The 19,553-nt window shown below is 41.6% G+C and overlaps 1 protein-coding gene across 1 annotated transcript in view; it reads right to left on the bottom strand.

Annotated features, from left to right (window-relative positions):
• The window catches only part of SCML4 (Scm polycomb group protein like 4), a 116,409-nt gene that overhangs the window by 52,407 nt on the left and 44,449 nt on the right, over positions 1-19,553 (bottom strand). The window contains exon 2 of the mRNA XM_089528521.1: positions 7,710-7,921. Coding sequence (XP_089384647.1) covers positions 7,710-7,910 — 201 coding nt within the window. The 5' untranslated portion in view covers positions 7,911-7,921. The remainder of the gene's footprint in view (positions 1-7,709; positions 7,922-19,553) is intronic.

Here is a 19,553-nt window from a genome sequence, read left to right as displayed (position 1 = left end):
TGTTCTGTAATAATCCAGCAATTAGCTGCCATAAAGAAGTTGGTTGCCTGCCATTTGAGTGTGCAAAAGCTTTTAGAAATGCACATAAAAGTCTCACAGTAGCAGGGACCCATGCCATTTCTGAGCTAATTAAACCAAGAGATCTACCCATCAGAAAATGTAGTCTCAGAATTTACCAGCAAGTGAACTGTGAGTGAGAGCTGTATGTTTTGATAGTGGGAACTATGCATGAGAGACAGAAAAGGTTTCTTGTAGAAACTGAAATGTTGCTTCAGTGTACAAATCTTCCAGTGGTAATGAACAGCGCAAAGTCAGATGTGTTGAGCATTACAGATTGCTGATGTCAACCTCAGAATCTGAAGCCATTGCTTACTAAAGGATGTCTTATTTCTGGTTTTCATTCATCAAGAAACAGCATCACCCCTGAACGTGCCAGTCTTACATACTAGATGACAGGAATGATTGCGTTAAGCTAGACCCAATAAATAATGTATGATTTTTCAATTTACTGCCTCCTCCTTTTTCTTCTTCTATCGTGCAAAAAAGAAAATGTATTTTTGTCAGGCTGTATTAAACCAATTATGTTTTTTTTAATGCAAATGTTATCGTTGCTGCAGGAATTGAAATACAACATTGCCTCCAACCCCTTATAGTTGAAGGAACTCAAGAACACTTAGGAACAGTTTTGTTGTACTCTATAATACTATGGAGCGTATCCCATGGCTTAAGATATCAATTTACCTCTACGTGGCTTAAATCTTAATTTGGGTGGCATCCTAATATTATCGCAAGGTTTTTGCCACCTAATTTGCCACCTGAATACAGCACGGGTCCATTACTGCTTCCAGGAGCACTCCAGTGGCCATTTTCTTAACTCCGAAAACTCCCAGATCCAAAAGGAGTCAGGAGGAGCGCTCCTGGAAGCAGGGATGGTCCCAGGTTCTATTCAGGCAGCAAATTAGGTGGCAAAAACCTTGTGATAATATCAGATTTAAGCTGGATAGAGGTAAATCGTTTTATTAGGCTATGGGATAAGTGCCTATATGTAGTCACTTTGGGCCTGAACAGACAGGCCAAAATAAAACTGCTTCGTGTCACTTTGGAGGTATGCTGTTTAAATTATGCATATGTCCTAAGAGTCCGGAATCTGCACCAAAGCCATGTTCCAGTCCTAAGGACTGGAGCAGAGCTTAGGTGCAGCTTCTGGCTTCTTAAGATGCATGTATCATTTAAAGAGCATATCTCCAAAGTGATCCGAATCAGCTTTATTTTGGCCTGTCTGTTCGGGCCCAAAGACAGCATATGTGAGGTAGATCAAAAAACTTTGTTTTTTGATAGGAAGAGAAGGGAAAGGAAGTGGAGGGGAGGGGAAGGAGGGAGGGAGGGAAGAATAGAAGATGTTCCTTCCAGCAAAGAAAGTTAACTTTCAGAACAAAGCAATAGCGCCCAAACTTTTATGCAGTCCACTACATCATCATCAAAAGGCTTTATGGACCACCACATAAGCAAAGCAGATCAAATTTTTAAAATATAAACTTAAAAGAAAAACTAGTGAAGATCTAGTTTTCCACATTCAAAGACACCTCTCCAAGTTCATTCCTGGGCACCCTAAATTCAGACAAATCTGAAAGGCCAATGAAATCCCCCTCCGAAAGAGTCAAAGGTTGTAGGCCAATGACAATGTAGGCCAAAGCTTCGTCACCACAGATCACTTGTCGTAAGCATGTGGACCCTACCTAATTACTCCACAGAGGACATGGTGAGAACCCCCGATTACCCACTGTCAGCTGTTTTTAAATCAGTGGGGATTCCACACTAAAATATAGTTGCCCCGATGTTAACATTTAGTGAGGATTGATGGTGCCACATAAACTAAGGATTAAGAATGTAGCAACCCAAAAGCATTCTCAATTACAAGGACCTTGACTATGGAACTCCCTCGATCTACCCAGATATAGATGTCACTTACCTGTATATACTCAACTATAAGTCAACCTCATGTATAAGTCGAGGGCAGGTTTTGAAGCAAAAATTATGGATTTTGCTATGATCCATGGATAGGTCAAGGGTAAAACTTGGAGGCTTCTTCAGTATATGTATGTGTGCCTGTGGCAAGAGGGACTCAGCGTTAGCTTTCATTTTAGCCTTCGTGCAGGCAGGGGACAGACTCTTAAACAAACAGCAATATCAATCAGTCACCCAGGACTCTTTCTGCTTGGCTCAAGAGAGAAAGAAACTGCATGGGGAAATCTGAAAGAGATGCTATCACATTACCATAGTGACCCATAAATAAGTCAACCTGGGATTTTGGGGCATAAATTTTTAGACTTATAGACGAGTATATACGGTACGTCTTACAAACTTTTTGTATCAACTGAAGTATTCACTCAGACCTCTAGCTGAATCTGTGTTGCTGTAGGTTGTAAAGTTTAAAAGTGCAGCAAGAGAAATAGTGACTTGAATTCTGTTGCTAGTCCTTCCTAAAGTAGACCCATTGAATCAAAGAAATTGTTTCAACCTATGTGCTGACTATGAGAGCTGCTTCTGCACTCTGAATTCAGTTGGCAGCAACTGAAGTAAATGGAGGACAAGGAGGGAAAGTTGAAAGAGGAGAGAGAAAATGAGACATTGTAAAATCAGTTTGAAAAGTGAGACAACACATCATTTAATCAGGACAGTCTTTGCCACATTGGGATAGTTGGAAGATATTCTGGGCACCACAATTCAAAAAGGACATTGAGAAACTGGACCATATTAAAAGAACCGTTGCCATGATTCTATTCCTCTTTTAATGCCACAGGGCAAACAGGGCGTGTAGGGGAAAGAATGTAGGCAAGAGCACAGTAGGCCCTCTCCACATTCACTGGGGTTAGGGGCTTATGAGCCCCATGAATGTGGGGGGGGGACTTTTTTTTTACCTGAGAGAATACCTCTCTACAAATCTCTAGACTCTTCAGCCCAACTCTACGGTCAACATCCACTGGAAATTGAAGATAGAATTGGGCTGGAGGACCTACAAGTACCTAAAGAAGTGTTGTCTCTAGGAATCTAGGAAACCATGTCCTATGAGGAACAACTTAGGGAGCTGGGGATGTTTAGCCTGGAGAAAAGAAGATTAAGAGGTGATATGATAGCCCTATTTAAATATCTGAAGGGGTGTCACATCGAGGAGGGAACAAGCTTGTTTTCTGCTGCTCCAGAGAACAGGACCCGGAACAATGGATCCAAGCTGCAGGAAAAGAGATTCCACCTCAACATTAGGAGGAACTTCCTGACAGTAAGGGCTGTTCGACAGTGGAACGAACTCCCTCGGAGTGTAGTGGAGTCTCCTTCTTTGGAAGTCTTTAAGCAGAGGCTGGATGGCCATCTGTCGGGGATGCTTTGATATGGATTTCCTGCATGGCAGGGGGTTGGACTGGATGGCCCTTGTGGTCTCTTCCAACTCTATGATTCTATGATTCTACTAATTCCCCTCCTGCAAAAATAATTTGATGTTGCAAATGTTCAAAAATTCAGGGTTGTATGTAGAGAAGAAGTGTCAGAAGACTTGAACTTCTAAAAAACAACAACAAAAAAACAACCCTCAGTGAGCTCAAAGTGGCCATTATGGATGACTAAATATACTTTAAGGAGGGATTCATTGCACTGAAATACAGTTCTTTAAAGTCTTCCAGAACTCTGTTTCTTGAACTAAAAACCGGCAAACTACAGCCTCTTCATTGCTTTACTGACTGACAAAATTGTAAGGGAAGGATGGTGAAAAACCAGCAATCAACAGAGACCAAGGATAGGGGAGAGAATGATACATAAGGAGCATAAAGGGAGATGTACTCTGTTGCCATGTATTTTCTCTATTTTATAGAAGCAATTTTCCATTCTACAGTTCATGAAAGGAAAATAATAATTACAGAAAAAAACACAGAATGGACACTGGAGCAATGACAGAACTCCTGTGTTACACATATCACTAGTTGTCACTATTTTTCGCCTCCTAATAGCAGATTTTGCATTGGCTCCTTCAAAAGTAATATTTAGTGTTTACATTGCCCTCCTTAACCTGGCAGTTTCAAGATCCTTGGACTACAAATCCCACAATCTGTTTGAGAGCTGGAGTGATGGGAACTGTTGTCCAATATGTTTGGAAATTGCAGGATGTGAAAATGTGACTTAAAAATTACTAAATAATGTTTATCCTACAGCTCTAACAATCTGTACAATTAGGTTTGGCCATTGATCTCCATTTTAATCCCATTTTTTCACTCCTACTAAAGTATTTCCTGTTCATTTACCCTGCACATAACCAGGAGTTTGCTTGAATTAGAAAAGGTAAGTAATGGTTATTTTTATTCTCGTTAGGATATAACTGACTCAGGAGATTATTGCACCCAGGAATCTGGCTCAGCTCCAGGCTATCTGGAAGACCATCTCTCCCTGTATGAGCTGGTCTGGGACCTGAGATTATCAGAAGAGGTGCTTCTCTCAATTGCAAGTGTGGGGACATGAGAGAGGCCTTCACGGTGGCTCCCCCAAGACACTGGAACTGCCTTCTCACTGAGACCAGAATGGTCGCCTCCTTATTGTCTTTCCAACAGCAGGCCAAAACCTTTCTATTCAAACAGGCTTTTAAAACAAAAATTTTAAAGCATGGTCTGGGGTCCTGTATTGTTTTAATTGTACAATTATATAAGCACAATTTTAAAGTACACATTTTAAAGCTCTTTTATCTTTTTCAACTGCATTTTATTCTTTTAATGTGTGGTATGTTATAGTACTGTAATAGTATAATTCTATTTTAATGCTCACATTTTGTATCTTTTTAATTGTATTGTTCTTTTAAACTATGAGCCACTTTGAGTCCCAGTTTTTGGGGGAAAGCAGGATAGAAATAAAGAAGGAGGAGAAGGAGGGATATTTTCTGAGCTACTGAGTGGCTGCATCCTCTCCTTCACCACTTAGAATTAAGAAACACTATCTGCAAAGGTCAGTGATAGAGCATATGCTTTGCATGCTGGGGTCAGGGCAGGATATAAAATACAGTTCTTAGCCTCTCTAGTTTAAAGAATTGGGTATGTACATAACAACCACAGAACTCTGTGGTAGTTTCCTTATCACTCATCTTTCCCCCCTAAACACTATACCTTTGATCTAAACATTGGGATAGCTGTTTATGCAAAGGGGGAGAGACCTTAAAGAAATAAGGATTTCTTAAATGGAACATCTGGAAAATGGGTTTATTTGAAATAAACTCTGCAATGCTGTAGTCATTTGCCATGGAGTAACCCCTATTGGACTAAATAGGATTACGGTAGGCATGTATATAACTTTGCTGTACTTTCACAGCAGTAATATATTAATGAAGATGTAACTAGCAGAGTTGCTAAATTTCTTGCAGCTGCTATTACTCTTCGGAGAGGCTGTTTAAAACAGATTCAGTGAACTCTGGAAGTCTAATTATGGCTGATATTGTTATTAAAACATGTAATCTGTTGTATGAAATTTTATCTTTTATAAACTGATTGATGAGGCTTTCCTATTTGGTTATAGGATGGTCGATAGGGTTGTTTTTTTATACTGTTCTATTATTTTTATCAATTTCTGTTATTGATATGCAGACTATGCTAAAGAGATTCTTTGAAACATTTTTACAACCTTTTAAAACGCCCTGCAAGTTGACACATGTTAGAGTTTCTATGACTGTATAAGTGGTCATTATTGTATTGTATTTTATCGTTGTGCTGGCTGTGTGCAGTAATATATCACCTCTGAATAGACATGTGTATGATTTTTTTAATGAAAGTAAATGACAAAGGTACAAAATCACATTTATCACTATATAGGCACAGTATTTTAAAGAATCAATTAAGGGATAGTAGTTTATTCTGTATAAAGGTTTATGATACCTTAAAATATAATAAGAATTAAAAACTGTACACTGAGAATTTTCATGTAACAAGGAGCAGCTTTTTTCTAAATTTGGCAGGGAATTTCGAGGAAAACAGGAAGGATTCATTGAAGAAAGGTAAGAGATATATATACCACAGACAGATCTTGTGTGATTAAGGCAGTGTCAAAAGCAAACCGCAGCTAAGCAGATTTTAAACCAGCTTCCCAGCTTTATCCACAACTCCAGCTTTTCACTTCCCCCTCCCCACAACCTCTGCTCAGCCTTTCAATTAACCAACAGAATTGGCATGTTAAGTAAACCTTTAACAATGAAGGGGAAAGTGCCCAGTTTGAATAAGGCATAAGGTACTGAGAATGAAAAAGAGATAAAACCTCATTAACCTTGTGGGCAATTTGTTTTGTTATGTTAAACTGTGAAATTGCTGATGTTCTGCCCTCCCTTAAGGCAATACAAAATTAAAATGTAACAAATTATTTCTAATGAATAATTTCCAAGCTCTAAATCAGACTAAAAACAACAAAAGCGCCCACTGAAATTCTCACTGAGTGACTGTGCATGGAGCAAAATTCTCATGAATGAGCTTGAAGCAAAGGAAAAGGCAAACAGGAGGAGAGCAGTTTGTGTGGTTGCTTGCTGCATGATATATAGTATACACAGAATCATCTGGAAGACGGAAATGGCCTGAAATAATCATGGCAACAGCTTTGAACAGGCTTCTAACCAGTTCTGCCCTAATGTGATCAGAGCTTGGAAATAACTTATAAATACTGCATTGTTTGGAATTATTTCCTATTTCCAGTAAACAAAGGTGTTGTTATTTTCATTGTTGATCAAGATTCACTAATTACTTTTTAAAAATAACCTTTTGAGCTCTGAATGCAACTTTGCAAGATAGCGCTTTCTGCTCTCTAGGCACCCAGCAACAGCAAACATAAGAATCATGACATTTGTTGACATCTTTTCCATTTGTATTAATGCATGTGGCCAGAAATTGTGGCATCCATTGCCTTCAACAACTGGCCCAGACAAAAGTCAGTCTAAAGAGAGCAGCAGGCCTACTGAATCTGGAAGCAAAGGTCTTGGGCCTGACAGGTCAGATAACAGGTCTTAGGCGGGTTATAGACCGCCCATTTGGGGCGGGCTGCACCTGCCCCTTTCCCCGGTGTATCGGGGCCTCAGCTGCCAGAACGGCAGCCGCTGAGGCCCCAATCCGCCTCTTTTCAGGCTGCGGGGAAGCAGCAAAACGCCGCTTCCCCGCAGCCTGAAAAGGGGTGTCCCTGGGGCTTCAAGCCCCAAGGACACCCCGCGGCGGCTGGGAGAAGGAGAAAGGGGCCGCTTGGCCCCTTTCTCCATTGCTTCGCTGGGCGCAGCCATCTGAAGGCTGCGCCCAGTGAAGCAAAGTGCTGCCGCAAACCAGGAAGGAGCTCCGAAACGGAGCTCCTTCCTGGTCTATGGAAAGGGCGCCCTAGGCGCCCTGGGGCGGACCGATGACGTCACGTCCGCGCCGCCCCGTGTAGAGGCGGCGCGGTCATGACGTCGTCATGGCAGCCCCCTTGTGGAAGGGGAGCTGCCATTTTGTACGGACTCAGTCCATACTAGGGTTAGGGGGGTGCAGAAGCACCGCACCTTCCTAACCCTAGTACGGACTGAGTCCGTACTTTAATGGCGGTCTGTAACCCGCCTTTGATTATCTACTGAAATCCTTAATAGCATTGCAGAAAATGTTCTGTTCAATTGATACAGATATACTCTAAACAGAGACCCCCAAAAGCCATCTATCCAATGAATTAGGTAGGTCACATACCTTATATCCTGGCTTCCTCCCTCGCTTCTTTGGGATCTTCACAACTGGCAAAGAACCAGCTGGTGCAGAATAAAGATTATGAACAGCCATTTTCATAGGAGCAGAATGCAGTGGGGGCCTTCCTCTTTTTCTACCAGGTATTCTGGGAGACTGCATGTCAACAGTATCCAGTCCTGGAGGCAGTGATGGTAAATGATTCATTAGGAAAGGATCTGCAACCAGGAAAAATAGAGGCACTGTTCAAAAACAGGGGGCAGTACACAATTTCTTTGTTGCTAGAATATCATTCACTATCAAGAGTTAATCATACTATATGGTGTGATGATGGGTGACTTCCATGTCATGGGAGCAGTGAATCCACTTTGAGTTTTAATCAAAAGTTTATAGGCGTTAAACAGTATGATGAACCTATTTGTGACATAGGGTTGAACACCTTGTATGTTGGGACTAAATTCCAAAGCAGCGGGCTGTTATCAGTACGCTGATGACACCCAAATATACTTCTCCGTGTCCTGGTCAACAGCTCTGATGACAGATGGCATCTTTCCTCTCAATCAGTGTCTTGAGGCAGTAATGGGCTGGATGAGGAAAAATAACCTCAAGTTGAATCCAGACAAAATGGAGGTACTTACAGTAGGGCCCCCCAAACTAGGTATCAAATTGCAACCTCCAGTCCTAGATGGGGTCACGATCTCCTCAGAGGACTGGGGGTGCTCCTAAATCCATCACTTCTCATGACAAATCAGGTGAATGTGGCTGTCTGGAGTGCCTGCTATCAGCTTTGGCTGATATGCCAGCTGCACCCTTTCCTAGAAGTAAGGGACCTAGAAACTGTAGTACATGCACTGGTAACTTCATGACTTGACTTCTGCAATGCGCTCTACATGGGGCTACTGTTGTGCCTAGACCGGAAACTTTAAATAGTGCAAAATATGGCAGCCAGGCTGGTCACCAGAAAAACTAGGAGTGACCAGATTAACACCTGTTTTGAAATCACTTCACTGGCTGCCTATCAGTTTCTGGGCGCAGTACAAGGTGTTGGTTATTACCTTTAAAGCCCTACATGGCTTGGGTCTAACCTATTTGAGGGATCGCCTACTCTCATATAATCCACCCCACACACTCTTTAAAGACCAGATTAACTGCTACCTCCCAGAGGACCTTTTCTGCAATGGCTCCCAGACTATGGAACAGCCTGCCGGATGAGATCCGTCAGATTACCAGCTTCAAAAAAACTGTCAAGATGGATCTCTTCCGGCATGCCTTTTCTTACACATATTTGAAATTCAGAAAACCTTTCTACTCCACAGAATGTTCAGGGTGGTTTTTTTATAAAAAAAAATAGTGGAGAATTTCATGACTATACAAATAGTGTTGCATGTCCAGGGGGGATGGCCATTATGCAAATAAAGACCTGACACAGAAAAATGAATTGCAAAAGGCCACAACTCTTTATTGATTACAGTTGCAGTTAGTTGGCACTAGCATGGGATAGGATCAGGGCATCGGCCACCCCACCTGCTGCCAGATGAAACCCACAAACCTTTGGCTTCAACTGGAGAATGGAAGTGGAGCCCTTTAGGACTCGCCTGGCTGGCCACCCAACCAGACAAGACCCCCCAGCACATCCACTTGAACGGGAGTTGCTGGAAATCCCCAAGCGCAGCCATTTCTGGTGCACTCCCCTCCCCAGGTCCCTTAAGGGGACCTCCCACCTGTACCCCTTCCAGAGTACTGGAATCCACCCCAGATCCTACTGCCATGCTGTGCTCACAGAGTTGCGACAAAAACAGGCATGCACAAAGGAAGGGAAGGTGGGAAATGCTGAGGAGCAATTGGCCCAAGCAGGCTGGCAGGGCAGCAAGATATGCAGGCTGGCTGGACTTGAATGAAGACTAGGCTGAGTAGTCTTCATTCAGGTCCACCACCCAGTGCAGCCAATCAGGAGAGAACCAAACACTTACCCTGTTTTGGGCAGCAAAACAGCTGTGGGTAAGTCCCGCAGCCACCATTTACTTTAAAGAAGAATTGCTAACCCCCAAAAAGAAGTGTGCATATTTAGGAAATCAAAGCAGCAATTTTTAAAAAATTTGAAGATTAGTTGTCATCTTTAATATGGAAACAAATCCATTCAGCTCCCATTTTTAGCCTTTACAGGAGGGTTACATTAATAATGTAATGAGAATTGCTTCAATATTCGTGATGACAGACCCCCAGTAAAAATTTCTTCAGATCTGCTAAGTAGGGAAGAATTTCATCTCCCCAGTGATAATATATTGTGGTTAGGAAAGTGGGAAACTGGAGTATCTCCATGTTTTTCCTTGATGGAAGATGGTTGGGCCAGTACTTTTGTTGCTCTGTGTCATTCTGCAATGATCATCTGAAAAAGCCTTAAACCTAACCTCTGGATTAAAGACATACTGTAGCTATAACTATACCTCCGACTTTATTTTTTATAGCCACAGTCCATTACAATTTAGTACACTAAAATAAAATACAGAATTAGTGTAATGTATCTGAAAGAACATACCTAAAATGGCTGAAATTACGAAAAATAATATTTATAATAAAACTTTCCCTTCTAATATAAAAGACACACCAAGCCACTCCCATATTAAAATAAACATAGATACAAATTTTTGTTGTGTGTATTCTGTTCCCCTTGCTAATTTTTTGGTGCTTGACTCTTAATTCTATAGCAGCCAGAGCAAAATTAGTAACCTGTACAGTAATGAAAATATCACAGCCTCCTCAAGGAATACATGTCTGTTTCATAAAGAACAAGGAATGCAAGCAAGACATTTTGCCTCAGGGATTTATGCAGTAGGCAACCTAATGAACAGTGGGCAATATCCTCATCAGACTTACAGATGCAATATCTTTGGTACTTTGCATGTTATTAAACCTCCCATCCAGAAAGGCAGCAGACATACATTTGAGTGGTAGAGCTGTATTTTTTAAAAGAGGATTAAGGACATATCCATACTGCTGATGGCAATGTGGTTGTGTGCTCAGTTAACTCCTATTACTCAATACACTATGGTTCAGCTTTTGTATCATATTAGAAGTGTGCATATTCAACTTCTACATTAGGCATTGCCTGTGGAATTGCCACACTTTTTAGTCACTTGTTATAGTGCATCTACATGAACCTTAGCTCTCCAGATGTTTTGGATCACAACTACCATGACTGATGTCAAAAATATTTGGAGGACCAAAGATCCCTCGCACCTGATCCATACAATGCTGTTCTAAAACAATTTCCTCCTGCGCTTTCTCCATCATTTCTCAGCCCTAGATGTAACCTCACTTTGGTACTGTCACACCAATGTGACAGAACTTTCTTCATCTCCTCCCTCTCCTGTAGTCCTCGGAGCTACTCAAAATGTAGCAACAGCTTTTCTTGCCCTCTTGAATAGGCTTTTGGTGTCTACCACAGGATTAGATTAGAGAAAGGATATCACCCAACCACTGACCCAATTGCACTGAGAGAAGCAATTCCATCAGTGGTTGTCCCTAGTTGGATTTAGGCCTCAACTAAAGAAAAGCTGCCTCTTCCTCCTCCTCCTTGAATGAACAGAATATTAGCAATGGGCCTTATCACACGTGAAACAGGAGCTCCAGTTCAAAGCCCTTCCAAAGCAAGGGGAGAGCAGAGTCACTTTGGATCCAAGGCAATTCATGTGATGTATTATCATACCTGAGGAACAAAATTGTGGTCTCTACTTGGGCAAAGCGGAGCGAATGCACATTGTATTACCACACCGGTACATTCAACGATTCGAATCGGCACTCTTTGCGCATGCTCAGTGGGGCTCTGGAGGCTGGGGATGAAGGGATAGGATGCAAGGTGCCGGGGGTATGTGAGATCGGGTGAATGAGGAGGCTGGGGATGAAGGGATAGGATGCAAAGTGCGGGGGGGGCGAGATCGGGGTGATAGAGGAGGCTGGGGATGAAGGAATAGGGTGCAAGGTGCCAGGGGGGGGGCAGATTGGGGTGAATGAGGAGGCTGGGGATGAAGGGATAGGATGCAAGGTGCCACGGGGGGAGTGAGATCGGGGTAAATGAGGAGGCTGTGGATGAAGGGATAGAATGCAAGGTGCCAGGGAGGGCGAGATTGGGGTGAATGAGGAGGCTAGGGATGAAGGGATAGGATGCAAGGTGCCAGCTTGTTACCGAATTCACAAAAATGGGGAGTCACGACAAATTGACTGTGGATCCGGCTCGGAATGACCCCTCCCCCATAGAAAGCAATTACATGTGATAATGCATCACATTTTAATGTGAATTCGCATGGCTGGATCTGCAGTGACTCCGGATCTGAGCTGCAAAACCCCTTGTGTGATAAGGCCCACTGTCTCCTGCTTTCCCGGGTTTTTGAAGAAGTATAGTTTTGACCTATCTAGATAAGCCTGTCACTCACATCTATACATTGGCACACTGCAACATTGTTATTGTTGTTGTGTGCATTCAAGTCTTTTCCAACTTATGGCATCCCTAAGGCAAACCTATCATAGGGTTTTCTTGGCAAGATTTCTTCAGAGGTTTGCCATTGCCATTGCCATTGCCATCCCCTGAGGCTGAGAGCATGTGACTTGCCCAAGGTCACCCAGTGGGTTTCATGGATGCATCAAACCTTGGTCTCCAGAGTCATAGTCCAGCACTCAAACCCCACTATGCTATGTTGGCTCTCCACAGGAATATTACATATCTCATTAGCATCGTTTTAGCCACATACCTTGGCAATCAGTATTATTTATTTATCAATTTACTTACTTGCTTGCCTTTTCTGGAAAAAAATGCTCTTGTGTCTAATTTGTCTGCATTAGTGGTTCCCATGCGTTTTGACATAACCATATGTAACTATTGCTATCTTACTCTGTCCTTCTTTGGATTTCAACAAAACCTCATACTCCAGTTACTTTTTTGAAAAGTTATTTGATCACTCAGGCAACCTTCTTCAGTTTGAAAAAAGCCTGAGAACACAAGAATGTTTTTACGTGCTGCCAAAGGGAAAGCAGGGGATGTGTTCATCCTGGCATTTCCAGAGAGAGAGAGAGTTCCAGAGCCTGGGAGAAGACACCAAGAAGGTTTCTTCTTTATTCCCACCAAACATGCCTGGGAGGATGGTGGGACAGAGAGAAGAGCCTCTCTGGATAATCTTAGTGTTCTAATGGGTTCATAAAGGGAGATGTGGTCATTCAAATAACCTGGACCCAAGCCATATATGCTTTATAAGTCAAAATGAGAACTTTTAATTGTGCCCGGAAATGGATCAGCAGCCAATGAAGCTGTTGCAACAAGGGGATTGTATTATCCCTGTAGCCAGCTCTAGTTAACAGCCTGGCTACAACTTTTAAGCCAACTGAACTTTCTGAGCACTTTTTAAAGGTAGCCTCACATAGAGCACACTGCAGTAGTCCAAACAGGATGTAACCAAGGCATGTGCCACTATGGCGAGATTTGACTTTTCCAGGAGTGGGGTCAGTTGATGCACTAGTTCCAACTGTTCAAAAGTGCTCCGGGTCACTGCAGAAACCTGGACCTTCAAGCTCAGCAATGAATCCTGGGGTACCCCTAAACTGTGAACCTGTGTTTTCAGAGAAAGTATAAACCATCCAACACAGGCTGAATCCCTGTTCCCAGATCTGTCTCTTGAATGACCAGGACCACCTTTGTCTTGTCTGGATTAAGCTTCAGTTTCTTTGTTCTCATCCAGTCTATTACAGCCACCAGGCACCAGTTTAGTACAGGAACAGCTTCTTGGAATTAGCTGGAAATGAGTGATAGAGGTGCGACTCATCAGCATACAGTTGACACCTGACTTCAAAACTCTGGAAAACCTCTCCCCGTCATTTCATATAGATGTTAAATAGCAAAGGAGACAACATTAAACCCTGAAGGACCCCACAGGCCAAAGACCAAGGAATCTCCAAGCAGGTGATTGACATTAAAAATAACGGCCAGCTTTCCACATCACTTAAAGAGTACATAAGTAATATATTCAAGGGTAGCCATGTTGGCCATGAAACAGTGAAACACTTATTCAGCTAACCAAAATACCTAAAATATAGGTCTGATGAAGAAGCTCCACTGGCTTCTTCACCAGTCAAAAGTGTTTAAAAAATCATATAGGAGAAAAAAATGTATAAAAAAATAATGTTAGTCACAGGCCTGTATTTTCTCAAAGTGTTGCTGTTGTGTAATTGCCTAAAATATATTATGCAAGCTTTCTAAGTTCCACTGGCTTCTTCATCAGACAAAATTGTTTAAAAAATCTTATAGGATATATATATATAATGATGTTAGTCACAGGCCTGCATTTTCTCAAGGTGTTGCTGTTGTGTTGTTCTGTGACGGGACAGCTATACAAGCAGGTCCCTCTTCCTTCTGGCCAAACAAAGCATTCCAAAGTCCAGGAGATAAAATTTGAATTCCATTAGCAATACAAAAACAATAAGTAAAATGATATGTAAGGGTCTGTGCAGACTGGTGGGAAAGGCCGGCCTGAGGGTGGAGTCAGGGTGTGTGATCCACATGACACATGCAGAGCACAGCTCCTAAGTAAGTAACTTCTCCTGCCCTGACCTCCCCAAATCTGACAGAAAAATCACTCACTCATGCGCTGATTATTGGCAGAATGGACCTCCTTCTCCTCATGCAGCTGATGCCCCGTAAAGTAAACTCCAAGTTTGGGGGAAATTACAGTCATGGTAATAGTGTCACAAGCATGACTAAGGGGTCATTCAGGCGTTGTTTTTGTTATACAAATAATCTAACTCTCACATTCCAGTTTTGCTGTTCACACTATTTTTTAATCAGAACTGTATCTATGAGCATCTTTGTGAGTTTTGTTGCTCACACGTGTCAACATTGTGAATAAAGATGGAGTCAATGATGCAGATGTATTTGAAGCACATTCAAGGCATGCAGAGTTTTATTGCAGTTTATCCTGAGTCTATTTGCATTGCTTATCCACACAGCTGACAATGCAAATCTTTTAGGGAAAAATCAGGGAAAAGACTGAGGTCCATTATCCAGGGTTAAGGGGGGGAGGAGTTGGCAGCCCTCCCCCCAAACTTAATCAGCTGCATTCAAAATTCATGTGAACAACAAAGATTCAGCCTACATTATACTGGGATTGTTTTCACTGTCTGAATAATACCCTAAGAGTGCATCTACACTGTAGAAATAATGCAATTTGATGCCTCTTTAACTGCTATAGCTCCAGTTTTGTGAGGCTCCAGCATGCTTTGGCAGAGAAAGTTAAAAAAACTTTGTAAATCCCAGGATTCCATAGGATGGAGCTACAGCACTTAAAGTGGTGTTAAACTGCATTATTTCTACAGTGTAGATGCACCCAAAGTAGCAACCTGAATATGGAACTGTTACCTAGATTTACTCATCCATAACTGTGCCATATTTAGGACTGCTACTTAGTCATGACTGTGACATTATTGCCACAGTTGTAATTCCCATCCCCACCTACATTTCCAGGTATCTGCTTCATGGGAAGGAGGTGAACTCTGCCAACAATCAGAGCATGGGTGAATGGTGTTTCCTTATGTTTGTGGGAGGAGGGGGGGTCCTGCCAGGAGAAGTTACATAGCTATACCTAAGGTATATTTAATGAAGCCAGTGTAAAATACTGCCCCTTTTTTTCCTTCCCCTCATGGCTTCATGTTTCACCTGGAGGAGCCTCCTCATATATCCCTACAAGATGGAACACACTTTGGGAGCTAATATATTAAATGCTAATGTCTTCTAATGCAAATTTTAAGACTGATTTTTGAATATGATGAAACTAAACCTTTTGTGCTACTTGCTTTAAAAAAAGACACAGGCGGGTTACAAACCGCCATTTTGTACATATTCACTACGTATTAGGGTTAGGAAGGGGCGGTGCTCCACACGGCCGCCACCATATTGACGTAGCGGACGCTGTGCGTCCGCACGTCATGCAGCACTTATGACGTCACAAGTGCACCATTGGCACCTCGCGGCGTCATGACTGCGCCACAAGAAGAAGCTCCATTTTGGAGCTTCTTTTTTGCTCCGTGAGGGAGTCGCGCGGTTTGGCTGCTGCGGCTCCCTTGCGGAGCAAACAGCAGCGCTGGCAGACCGCCGCAAAGCGGCAGTCTGTAACACACCACAGATTCCTAACCCTTAAGATAATTATACCTACTTATGGTTAACAACCCTTAATTCCTAAAATAAAAGATATAAAAACTTTGGTTCACTTCAGAAACATATATTCAGATGTTGTACCTCTTCCTCTTAATCTCTGACATGCAGAGTTGCCCATGTGGTCAGAGAAATGCATTCTGCAAATGGCCTTAAAATTGTCCTTATTGTAGAAAAGTGTCTGGTGCTAAGTACTGGGGCTATAACCAGTTTCTGTTGAACAGACAAGGTGAACTCTAAACATCGTTTATGTGACTTCAAAGTTCAGAAGCCTGAAATTTTTTTACAAGCAATGATAGTAGGTGTTGTCAATAATCTTCCCATATTTCTGAGCATATTTGGACAAAATAATCCTTAGAAGTAGAAACAGACAGGCCTCCAAAATTGTGCGGAATCAAATGCATTTATTTTTAAATAGTTATCTTTAACAGATAACTAGGTACCTTTAACACTGTTTCTGGGCTCAGAAAACTCCATTATACTGTTAGATTGGAAGACTGGTTACAATGCCATTAACACCAGCTGTCAAAAACTCTCAGACACAAGGTAAAAGATCTAAAATTGTATAAAAGCACATGCTGCCAAGAGAGATGATAAATGCATTGAATCTAAATTAATAGATTGTCTAAGAATAATGTGGTAATGCTACTGAGATAGATACTACTAGCTCTTTATATGCATATTCTATTGATGTAATTTGTTATCTTTCAGAATAGACATCTCCTGTAATTATGCAGGATTTTCACCCCCACTAACAAACACACGCATTTACATCAAATCAAGTCACAATAAGAAAAGGAACAGGCTTTAACTGTCTAGTGAAACAAGTCTTGCTCATAAAGCCACCATTTGCTAAACAAATTCTTAAGCATAGAAGGTCTTTTTCTAACTGTGGGGCTGTGCAAACCAGCATCTTTGGCTGACTTAGGGGAGGAGTCAGGGCATGGCGTCTACACAACACACACCCCAACTCCAACCCAGGCCGGTGTGATGTTGTGCACTGCACCACATGAAGCACAGTGTCATGGTGCTCCTTTCGTGCTGTATCTTCATGATGCAGTACCAAAGGAGCGAGGAAACGCCAGCAACTATGGTGCCTTTTCCATGGCGAAAAAAAGGAGCTGCTTTTTGCGGCTCCATTTTGCGCCATGGAAAGGAGAGATCAGGGCTGCATCATGAGGTTGCTGCAGCCTCAATCCAGTGCAGATAGAGGCAGCTGCAGGCCATCCCTTAGGGGCAGTCTGCATAGCCCCTGTGTCTACATTTATTTTATGTGTCATTTTTACAGCCATTCACTTATTGCTAAATGTTTTTGTTCTGTTTTTGTATTTTTTTATTTTATTTTTAATAATTGTTCTATATCGATTGTTATTTGCTTATCTTGGTTTATATTGTTGCCTGCTTTCGTTATCTGTTAGAAAATAAAAACTTGTTGATCACCTATGACAACACACCCACTGTCTTTATCAGACCCTCAGTTTTATTTATTTAATAGTTTTACACTCTTCTCTTAAAACCCTTTTAAGCAATAAAACAATGTAAACAGTCACTACATGAAAATATAAAAACAGCAGAAGATTAAAACATAAATATAATCTTTCAGGACTAGAAGATTAAGGAACAGTTCCAAAGATAACCTCTTATTTAGAAAAAAAAAAAAAAAAGCTTTCAGATTATAGGCCACCAAATGTCTAGGGGCTAATCCCTGAAATGTAAACATCTTAATCGTTAAAAGAATCTCACTAAATTATTAACATCTTCATTAAAAGCATTAAAGCCACATAGACTCCTGAGGCAGGAGAGTTAAAAAGAAGCACCAGCAGGTAAAAACCCAGGGGGGCATGGGAGAGAAGTCATTATAGGCTGCCTAAAGGACAACAAGAGTGGTTATCCAGGAACCTGTCTCAATGATACAATACACCATGCACAAAAGCTTCTTGAGGTCAGCACTCAGCTTGCTAGAACATCTAGTGGAAGATATAGTAGCCTAAATATCATAACAACCTTTAGAGTTCATCAAGATAGCTGCCACTATACCCAGAGTTAGAGAGCTGACGCCTTTAAAAATTATGCTAGAAAGAGCCTCTGCTCCATTTGCTACTTGCCCTGGGACTGCAGGATTAAAGGCAAGCATACTCTGGCCTCTTCCATGATACAGGGGACTAAAGACCATGTGGGGCATGTGTGTGTGGATACCAGAGATAGGAAAGTTCAAATATCTAGTTACAGATATAGTTACAAAGGCTCTTACAGTCACACCTGTGTGCATACTTGTATGTGTCTTCATGTCACCTATCAATTTATAGCAACCCTATGAATTTCATAAGGTTTTCTTAGGTTCAAAACACACTGGAGAAATAATCCAGTTTGAGACCACTTTAACTGCCATGGTTCAGTGCTAGAGAATCCTGGAAATTGTAGTTTATTGTGGCACCAGAGCTCTCTGACAGAGAAAGCTGAATGTCTCACAAAAGTACAGTTCCCAGAATTCCCTACCACTGAGCCAGGGCAGTTAAAACAGTCTGAAAGTGGGTTGTTTCTGCAGTGTGTTTTGGACCTTAGACAAAGAAAAATGTGGTTTTGCCAGTTCCTTCCTCTGAAACAAAGCCTAGAGCACCTGGTATTTGTTGGCAGTCTCTCATCCATGTACTAACTAGGGCTGACTCTGCTTAGCTTCCAAGATCAGACAGGATCTGAAGCCTTTAGGGTATTTAGGCCCTGTCAAAGCCACACTTAGTTATTGGTATAGCTGCTTTTTAAAAAAGTGTTTTACTTTCTCAAAAGTGCCTAAAATTGTTGCCTTTTAAATTAGTGTTACTATTTTTAAAATCACATTCCTGTGGCCCATGGAACAAAACACATGCTACCCCCATTCACTTTATTGTCACCATAATACTCACAATAGACCTGAAGGCAGTAACATAAGGGCATGGCACAGGCCAGTACCTGAGCCATATGATATCCCCCTTTTTACCATTTATCAAGGCTACACCCCTAAAACTATAAAAGTAAGAAAAAGTTATAGTTGCACTGCAATAGGAGTTATGCTATCCCTCATGTATAATGTAAGATAACATGGTTATATATTTATGATTAAGAAAGGGAATTAATTTCAAATAATTTATTTGTAACTAGAATTTCCAGGCTCTAGTGGGTGCAGGGTGCTGTGCCCTGTAGTAGTCACTATTGTAGGGTGCCCCCTGAGGACCATTTGACTGAGAGGCAGGGTGTAAGTCTTTTTTTTAAAAGAAGTAGGCCAAAGACCTGACTTGTCAATGGTGTCTATTGAACAGCAAAGTCGTTCATTTCAAATCTGCTGGAAGGGATTTAGAAAACCTGGTCTGCAATCCAGATGTGTAGATCCTTGCTGAGGTTACTCAGTAGGAAATGAAATGCACTTGAGAAGCCCACAGGAGGACACAGCAGGGTATATTCAATGTGAATATTTGATATATTTTACTTTTGTTTTACAAGTTTCAGTACAGAAAGCTCACTCCAAGCTATAGGAGCATTTTCTCCTTTTTTCCAATGTTAGTATTTAGCTGAAGTGAAATTAATGGTTTGATGTCCAATCTACATAGAACTGGCTTTTTAGTGGAAAAAATGTGGGCAGAAACCTTAGGCATCTGATGGATGGGGAATTCACTCTCCAAACCATT

The sequence above is a fragment of the Sceloporus occidentalis genome, unplaced genomic scaffold, assembly GCF_023333645.1.
Source record: "Sceloporus occidentalis isolate IW3139 unplaced genomic scaffold, rSceOcc1.0.p SCAF_6, whole genome shotgun sequence".
In the NCBI taxonomy this organism is placed as follows: Eukaryota; Metazoa; Chordata; class Lepidosauria; order Squamata; family Phrynosomatidae; genus Sceloporus; species Sceloporus occidentalis.
The sequence above is the reverse complement of the archived record's forward strand: the minus strand, read 5'-3'. Positions and strand labels throughout refer to the sequence as shown.